The sequence below is a fragment of the Nomascus leucogenys genome, chromosome X, assembly GCF_006542625.1.
Source record: "Nomascus leucogenys isolate Asia chromosome X, Asia_NLE_v1, whole genome shotgun sequence".
Classification (NCBI taxonomy): domain Eukaryota; kingdom Metazoa; phylum Chordata; class Mammalia; order Primates; family Hylobatidae; genus Nomascus; species Nomascus leucogenys.
This window is the reverse complement of record NC_044406.1, coordinates 87,994,809-88,004,401: the sequence shown is the minus strand read 5'-3', so window position 1 is coordinate 88,004,401 and position 9,593 is coordinate 87,994,809. Positions and strand designations below refer to the sequence as shown.

The window sequence follows — 9,593 nt, the reverse complement described above, 5'->3', positions numbered from 1 at the left end:
AACTTACATTTCACTATTATGTAAAAATACTTTCCTTCAACTTTCCAATTACTTAGGGGATAAAAGAGGAGAGGAATACTGGGGTTTTGCAAAGTCCTGCAGGGAAATTCTAAAGTCATTATCTTTAATACCTAGCTTAGAAATTCTTTCAACAAGTGGTGATTATTTTCCTCCATTCATATCTCCCCTTCCTAACCCATAAAACAATGTTCACAAATTGAAAAGCACACACGTGAGAAAAAAATCAGCCTAATTCCACCAGAGGTAAATTTCACTGTTCCTTTCAGTTTTTGTCTAAGCACACGTGACTGTATGTACTGCTTTGCAATCCGCTTTCTTTTTGCAAATATATTTCTTGTGGGTATTTTCCCATGTATTTTCTTAGGTCGCTTTTAACCTCTTCATTCTTTTCCTTCTCTCTAGGGCACCGGGGGCCAGGGAGGCCCAATCTCAGAGCGCTGCGGGCTCTGCTGGTGATAGAAACAATATGGTGAAGTTATAAGGAGAGGGGAGGGGTGGGGGGCGGGAAAGACTCCTTAGGATAGAAAAAAAAACAATGAAGAAAGCTCCACTTGAAGACCTATGAAATTTCCGACGCTAGAACCTTTGTATATAGTTTTCGGTAACCTTCGGCAGGGGGCGCTCTGAAATTGTTGCCACTTTCCGGACAGCTTCCCGTACTTTACCCTCTACAAAATTGTACAGTGTTTCCGGCCCTTCTCAGTTGTGGACGCTCGTAAGTTTTCGGCAGTTTCCGGGGAGACTCGGGGACTCCGCGTCTCGCTCTCTGTGTTCCGATCGCCCGGTGCGGTGGTGCAGGGTCTCGGGCTAGTCATGGCGTCCCCGTCTCGGAGACTGCAGACTAAACCAGTCATTACTTGTTTCAAGAGCGTCCTACTAATCTACACTTTTATTTTCTGGGTGAGAGACGAAGGCGCCTGGGGCTGGCAGGGGATCCCGGGCTTTTAGGTGTGGGGGGTGTGACCCTGAGCGGCGGGAGCTCAGGTCGGGAATGGTGTGGGGTTTGGGCGGCCATCGCGCCTGGGACCCCGACGCCGGCGACCAGTGACTGGGCCCCGAGCAAAGAGCTCAGGCATCTCGCCGGCGCTGGGGTCGGAGTGCGGGACGAAGGCAGCCGACAGGCTGAGCTGGGACCCAGACGTACCAGCGTTCGCGTTCGATACGGGAGGCGAGGTGGGGCCTTAAGCCCCCAGAGCACGCAGACGGTGACCCTGGACCCTTGCAGAGGCAAGCAAGGCTTGCCTGGCCCCTTTGAGGGCTCACTTGCATAATAGTGTCTTTCTTTTCACTGCTTCATAAGAGAGGAGTGTTTCGCAGGTAAGTATGGTATGCCTCCACTCCTGCCAGTCTATCCTTCGGCTTGGTTTTGTGTACCAGTCCTTTGTACCCTGTGCTCATCCCTAACTGGAGAGGACGGGGGAAGTTTCTGGAACTCATAAAATCACATTTTTTTCCCCTTCAAGGTTTTCTTCCTAAGGTTGGAGTAAGATAGTGAAGGAAGTTTTGATCCCTAGGGCAAATATGCCATGGGCTTGTGTTTACACACAAAAAGATGAATTTTAAGAATTTTGATAAGATACCTGGTCCACAGCCTGCTCTTGTGTGCAGATCCCCTCCTAACCCCTTCTACTCTTCCCCCTTGTCTGCCGTATCCCAGCATATCACACCTATTGTGCCTTAAATACCTCATGCGTTGTGATTTGAAGATGCTGCTGTACAGAGTGCGTAACTGTTTGTATTCTCTGAATTCCCACATAGATCACTGGCGTTATCCTTCTTGCAGTAGGCATTTGGGGCAAGGTGAGCCTGGAGAATTACTTTTCTCTTTTAAATGAGAAGGCCACCAATGTCCCCTTCGTGCTCATTGCTACTGGTACCGTCATTATTCTTTTGGGCACCTTTGGTTGTTTTGCTACCTGCCGAGCTTCTGCATGGATGCTAAAACTGGTGAGTCCTTGTTTTCATTAGAATTGATTCTCGGTTTTAGAAAAGTTTTATATGTTATAGAATTCCTTTCTTGGAACTGGCCATGGCACTTTACAATTTTTCCTGTTCCTTATGAAAACTTACCAAGTAACAGTTCAGCTGCCAGTTTCCACTTTCAAAATAGACATGTTGTTATTTTCCCTGTCCTTTTCAATGAAAACATGATGAACTAATGAGAAGACGACCATTATTTTTTCTTTGACGCCCTTTGCAGCTGTGCTATATCTTATTTATGCTGACTTGGACTTTCTTTCTTATCTGCAGTATGCAATGTTTCTGACTCTCATTTTTTTGGTCGAACTGGTCGCTGCCATCGTAGGATTTGTTTTCAGACATGAGGTAAGCCTGAATTAGGGAAGCTTAACATGTTACATTTATCCTCTGAGAGAGAAAAATGGATTTATTTAAGTAGAAGAGTCAGACCTCTGTATTTAAACCTGTAGCTGACAATAATGGCCTTCTTGTAAAAATTCTGGTCCACTTCTAATTTAAAAGAAAATTTAGAAAATTGTAAAGACCGATAGTCACCAGAAGAAAATTACTTACTTATATTCCCTGTCATTTTTGTGTGTGTAAATACCTATTAAAACGGAGATAGTACAATTTATAACTTTACTGATAGGAAAATATTCAAAGCACAAAATTGATAACCTTCTTATGCCTTGCATTTTGAAAAGATTGGATATACATAATGCAAATCATCAAAAGTTTAATATTGGGCCGGGTGCGGTGGCTCACGCCTGTAATCCCAACACTTTGGGAGGCCATGGTGGGCGGATCACGAGGTCAGGAGATCGAGACCATCCTGGCTAACACGGTGAAACTCTGTCTCTACTAAAAATACAAAAAAAAAAAAAAAAAAAAGGAAAAAATTAGCCAGGCGTGGTGGCGGGCGCCTGTAGTCCCAGCTACTCGGGAGGCTGAGGCAGGAGAATGGCATGAACCCGGGAGGTGGAGCTTGCAGTGAGCCGAGATCACGCCACTGCACTCCAGCCTGGGTGACAGAGCAAGACTCCATCTCAAAAAAAGAAGTTTAATATTGAATTAGAAAACAGGTACACTTGGGGTTGTTCAGATATCATTCGGTGAGTAGCAAAGGCTCATTAATGAGAGTTCTTATAAAGTGGTAGCACAGCCTCCCAAAGTAGGGTTTTGTAGCTTACAGATTCCATGGGCATCGAATTTGTACTCAGTTTAAAGTGGAGAAAAATAAGCAGGGTGCAGAATACAGCAATAGTGCATTGCCACTCAGATAAATATATATTCCCACAGCACTTTGAACTTGTAGTGGTTCTCATCATATATTTTAATGTTTTGCTTAGTAGCCCCCTCAGCTAACCTATATCCCTTAGAGGACAGGATTGTACCATGGAAGTTAATTACCATACATGTTGCTGCTGTCAAAGATATGACCATTGGTCAGATTCGAGAACTTATTTGACCTGAAACCAGAAGAATTTTCTAGAGGATTTTCTTACTGACATTGTGTTTCTTTGCTATAGATTAAGAATAGCTTTAAGAATAATTATGAGAAGGCTTTGAAGCAGTATAACTCTACAGGAGATTATAGAAGCCATGCAGTAGACAAGATCCAAAATACGGTAAGTGGTAACCACTACCTAGAGGGGGAACACATTCCCTGTTGCCTCAGAGAAAAGAGTAGAGTCTGGCTACTAGATGTTATCCACTTGTAGGGGAAAGAAGTGTGACGTGTTTCATTTTCCTCACATGTGCACCTGTTCTCTTCCTTCCCCACTTACATCATAGTCCAGGTACAGTTAGTACCAACTATAGCAGGAAAGTTAGACCAATACAAAACTGTCATGCATGGTGCTAATCAAGGACCCAGTGCTCATCTCTTGAATCAATTCAGGAGAGAGATCATTGAGATTAGTAAATGTTTTGAGCACAAATTGCAATAGAGGATATTAGGTTAAATGTTTGACTACAAAGTTGTAATATAAACTAAATGCTTTTGTTGGGTTTTTCAGTTGCATTGTTGTGGTGTCACCGATTATAGAGATTGGACAGATACTAATTATTACTCAGAAAAAGGATTTCCTAAGAGTTGCTGTAAACTTGAAGATTGTACTCCACAGAGAGATGCAGACAAAGTAAACAGTGAAGTAAGGTGCCTTTTCAAACTTTCTATTTGACAATGTTTGAAGACTTAACTGAATGCAAAATTGACCCAGTTTTTAATTTTTTTTTTGAGACACAGTCTGGCTCTGTCGCCCAGGCTGGAGTGCAGTGGCGCGCGATCTCGGCTCACTGCAAGCTCCACCTCCCGGGTTCACGCCATTCTCCTGCCTCAGCCTCCCGAGTAGCTGGGACTACAGGTGCCCACCACCACGCCTGGCTAATTTTTTGTATTTTTTAGTAGAGACGGGGCTTCACCGTGTTAGCCAGGATGGTCTCGATCTTCTGACCTCGTGATCCGCCTGACTTGGCCTCCCAAAGTGCTGGGATTACGGGTGTGAGCCACTGCACCCGGCCAGTTTTTAATTTTTAAATATAAGCTGAGATAGACAGGGCGGGTAGGAATTGAGTTCAGACAGCCAGCAAGTAACACTTTTATTTATTATTTAGTATTCTTTTTAAAGACAGTGTCTCTCCTGTCACCCAGTCTGAAGTGCAGTGGTGTGATCATAGCTCATTGGAGCCTTGAACTCCTGGGTTCAAGTGAAGTAACACTTTTAAATATATAATCCAGAAGGTGGAAATAGTTGGGAATATTTATTTGTTCTGTTGAGAACATATGGAAGAGAGTAGATTTCAATAAAATGACAATCAAAGGCTATGATACATACATCTTTCTGCAGAGGTATATGATCAAAGTATTTATTACCATAAATATATCTTTCTGCAGAGTTATGTGATCAAAGTATTTATTACCATAAAGAAAAGCACAGACTGCTTGTGCTGTATTTAATCTTTGTTTTTTTCCTCCCATTAGGGTTGTTTTATAAAGGTGATGACCGTTATAGAGTCAGAAATGGGAGTCGTTGCAGGAATTTCCTTTGGAGTTGCTTGCTTCCAAGTAAGTCTTTGTAGTTACTTAGGAAATATTTCATCCCTCTTGTAGGTGTAAGCTAGAAGATTTTCACTTTTTTTTTTTTTTTTTTTTGAGATGGAGTCTTGCTTGGTTGCCCAGGCTGGAATGCAGTGGCGCCATCTCAGCTCCTTGCAACCTCCACTTCCTGGGTTCAAATGATTCTCCCACCTCAGCCTCCTGAATAGCTAGAATTACAGGTGTGCGCCACCATGCCTGGCTAATTTTTTTGTATTTTTAGTAGAGATGGGGTTTCACCATGTTGGCCAGACTGATCTCGAACACCTGACCTCCAGTGATCCGCCCTCCTCGGCCTCCCAAAGTGCTGGGATTACAGGCTTGAGCCACTGCATGCAGCAAGATTTTCACTTTTAAGGCTTATAAGTTTTTGCTTCAGGGGACTGGATAGTGAGGACATTTTTAGGGAAGTCGCATTTTCACAAAACTCTCAGTTACTGGTCACAGTATAAAAATACTTTATTTAGGAGAAATACCTAATGTAGATGATGGGTTGATGGGTGCAGCAAACCACCATGGCACGTGTATACCTATGTAACAAACCTGTACGTTCTGCACATGTATCCCAGGACTTAAAGTATAATTAAAAAAAAAGAAAAAAAGTAAGATTTAGAATTAACTTGTAGCAGTACATATCTTTTGAAAGCAGTTAACTGTGGAAAGACTCAGTGCCCTCTTAGTTATGGCAACTTTCCAGTAACATAGTTCATGAAACAAAACATTAGATAGGAGCCTTGGTTCTCTCTGCGGTCAGTCAAGATTCTAAAATGTTATTAGGATCTTTTCTGGGCTGCAACTGCCTGATGAGTTGCATACCTATTAAAGTTCCAACCTATTAAAACTTAGATTAAAATTTAGATGATGCCACCCCCACATTCATTATGCACCAGTTGTTCAGGGTTGATTCCACATTGTAGATCAAATTGTGTTTCCCAAGTTGTGTTTCCCACTGTAGCATGAAGTTTGTTTTGTGGCTCTGAACGATTTTTTTTTTTTACATTAAACACTGGAAATAAGACTAATTCAAGTTTAGTCTTGATATATTTTTTAAGTAGCAAGCAAAGCTATATCTAAATCTATGCTAATGCAGTAGCCACTAGCCACCTTTGAATTGTTATAAATTATTAAATAAAATTAAAACCTCAGTTTGCTGGAGATTTGAAATACTTAGTAGCCATGTGGCTGCTGCCTACTATATCAGACAGTACAGGGATTCCAGAACATTTTCTATTATTGTAGCATTGCTCTGGATCTTTCCAGGAAAATCTGTACCCTCGTTGATGGAGATTTCCCTTGTTAAGATACTTATTGAAAACCATGTCTTTGTTTTTTCTGGGAAATGAGAGTAAGAAAAGTTTCTCCAAAACTCCTGACTGAATTTTCCTTGAGTGACAGTTTGCTGGATTTTCCTTTGGTGAGAGTTGTGAAATTCTGGGTCATAGTGGCAGTAAAACTTCACTTACATTCTTTGAATGTGATCTAGATGCTGCAGAGTATTAAACATAACTCTAGAAAAACTCAAGGACGAAAATTACAAGCGAATTACAAGTGAGAGGAGAATATAGTCTGAGGTCTTCAAGCTCTTTTGTGTATGTATTTAATTTTGTTCCTATTTTATTTCTAGCTGATTGGAATCTTTCTCGCCTACTGCCTCTCTCGTGCCATAACAAATAACCAGTATGAGATAGTGTAACCCAATGTATCTGCGGGCCTATTCCTGTCTACCTTTAAGGTGCGTTCATTTTGGTCCTCAGCTCTGTTAGTGTTGATATTTATTCTAGCCTGTGTATGTGATGCATGGACTAAGTTTGCCAAGAATGTCTTGTCTAGTAGTATATTTAAATCTAGCTGGTGCTATGTAAGCCCTGTGTAGGTAGGTTAGGTCTCTATACACAGGGCATGGTCAGAAAGTAATGACTTAGCTACAGCTTATCTATGCATGCTCTCTACAGTTATGCAACAGAAGACTCCCTGTGTGGGTTTATATATTTACATACACATGTCAGCCTAAAGATCATAAGTGGTCCCTTTTCTAACACGTTTCGGCCTAGAGAGAGGAGAAACAGAATCCCAATAATGGCTTTATTTGTGAGGTTCCCTGGCAGGTGCACTCTGCTCCTCACCAATATTGACATTTTCCTTAGTCCTTTTCCTAGTTTTCATTTACCACAATCTTAATCAGTCGTTGAGAGTGTGGCTTTCTTGGTAGAAAGATGTTTTTGGTGGGCTATCGTTAAAACCGTAAACTCATCTGGTCTAATAAGGAACCAGATTTTGGGAAGACGTGTGTTTCAATGGCGTTAGTATTTGGTAAAATATTGTGAGAACTGTTGTTGGCTGAATTGATCCCTAGGGCACATTTTGCGTTTTACTTGAGCCACTGACTAGGAACACATAGGAAGGTCTTCATTAGCAGGAATAGATTAGAATGTATGTAAGCAAATACAGATGTTGAAATTTGGGTAACAAGTACATTAACTTTTTTTCTTTAATTTTAGGACATTTAGAGTCCCCCCTCTGAATTAGAAAGTTGCCTGGCTGGAGAACTGACGACACTACTTACTGATAGACCAAAAAACTACACCAGTAGGTTGATTCAATCAAGATGTATGTAGACCTAAAACTACACCAATAGGCTGATTCAATCAAGATCTGTGCTTGCAATGGGCTGATTCAATCAAGATGTATGTTTGCTATGTTCTAAGTCCACCTTCTGTCCCATTCATGTTAGATCGTTGAAACCCTGTATCCCTCTGAAACACTGGAAGAGCTAGTAAATTGTAAATGAAGTAATACTGTGTTCCTCTTGACTGTTACTTTTCTTAGTAGGGGGCCTTTGGAAGGCACTGTGAATTTGCTATTTTGATGTAGTGTTACAAGATGGAAAATTGATTGCTCTGACTTTGCTATTGATGTAGTGTGATAGAAAATTGGCCTCTCTGAACTGGCTCCTTCCCAGTCAAGGTTATCTGGTTTGATTGTATAATTTGCACCAAGAAGTTAAAATGTTTTATGACTCTCTGTTCTGCTGACAGGCAGAGAGTCACATTGTGTAATTTAATTTCAGTCAGTCAATAGATGGCATCCCTCATCAGGGTTGCCAGATGGTGATAACAGTCTAAGGCCTTGGGTCTAAGGCATCCAAGACTGAAAGGGACTACTGATGTTCTGTGATACATCAGGTTTCAGCACACAACTTACATTTCTTTGCCTCCAAATTGAGGCATTTATTATGATGTTCATACTTTCCCTCTTATTTGAAAGTTTCTAATTATTAAATGGTGTCGGAATTATTGTATTTTCCTTAGGAATGCAGTGGAACTTATCTTCATTAAATTTAGCTGGTACCAGGTTGATATGGCTTGTCAATATTATGGTCAACTTTAAGTCTTAGTTTTCGTTTGTGCCTTTGATTAATAAGTATAACTCTTATACAATAAATACTGTTTCCTCTAAAAAGACTGTGTTTAAATTAACTTGTAGAAAATCTGCTGGGATGGTTGTTGTTTTCCACTGAGAAAGCTAAGCCCTACATTTCTACTCAGAGTACTGTTTTCAGATGTGAAATATAAGCCTGCGGCCTTAACTCTGTATTAAAAAAATAATGTTTTTGTTTAAAAAAAACTGTTCCCATAGGTGCAGCAAACCACCATGGCACATGTATACCTATGTAACAAACTTGCACATTCTGCACATGTATCCCAGAACTTAATGTAAACAAAAAAATCTTAAAGTGCAAATATTTAAAAAAACTGTTCTCTGTGAAAAAAATTATATTCCATGTTATAAAGTAGCATATGATTAGTGTTCTCCTAGAGATCAGACTTTTTTTATTGTATAGTTTGCATTAAAAAAGTTGTACAGGGAGGGATGTAACCTGTATCTTCAGGATAATAGGGAAATTAATAAGGAAAATAATAATTACTAAAATTTGAGTTGAAGTCAGGGAATTATTTCTTTGGTTTTGAGTCTCTTTATACATCCATTAGTAGAACCTGTCTAGTCTGATTGCCACAGTCCTTGAATTGATGGTAAGGGGGAGTCAGTTACAGTTAGAAAAAAACCTGGGCAAAAACTACTAGTTAAATAATCATGAATTTTGAGTATGTGTTTTAAAATGCTTGGAGTTATTGCAGAAAAAGGATATTCTCCATTAGAACATTTGATGTGTGACTTTTGACATAAGATAAGGTGATAAGAAAATTAAGTTGAAAAATAGTGACTCAAGTACAGCAAATCAGATTTTTGGCTACTGAGATTAAAGAAGCAAATATTTAAAGGATTATTAGCAATTTTCAAATACATATTTTTCACTGCAGTGGTTTTGAAGAATGTTTTAAGGTTATATTTAGCGTTTTTAAAAAAGTTTTCCCTCAGCCGGGCATGGTGGCTCACATCTGTAATCCCAGCACTTTGAGAGGCTGAGGCGGGCGGATCACCTGAGGTCAGGAGTTCTAGACCAGCCTGGCCAACATGGTAAAACACCGTCTCTACTAAAAATGCAAAAATTAGCTGG

General features: G+C 40.4%; 1 protein-coding gene across 5 annotated transcripts; it reads left to right on the top strand.

Annotated features, from left to right (window-relative positions):
- Window positions 1-423: 423 nt before the first annotated feature.
- TSPAN6 (tetraspanin 6) lies at window positions 424-8,536 on the top strand. 5 transcript variants are annotated; one of them, XM_030807281.1, is made up of 8 exons: window positions 424-736; window positions 1,780-1,968; window positions 2,272-2,346; window positions 3,510-3,608; window positions 3,999-4,133; window positions 4,964-5,047; window positions 6,702-6,809; window positions 7,576-8,536. In XM_030807281.1, exons 2-7 carry the CDS (start codon window positions 1,957-1,959, stop codon window positions 6,768-6,770), a joined length of 474 nt encoding a protein of 157 aa, XP_030663141.1. In that variant the 5' UTR covers window positions 424-736; window positions 1,780-1,956; the 3' UTR covers window positions 6,771-6,809; window positions 7,576-8,536. The 5 variants fall into 5 exon arrangements, with proteins under 5 accessions (XP_030663141.1, XP_030663143.1, XP_030663142.1 ...); XM_003276440.4 differs by having other exon boundaries at window positions 708-921; XM_030807280.1 differs by having other exon boundaries at window positions 723-1,338.
- Window positions 8,537-9,593: the final 1,057 nt, after the last annotated feature.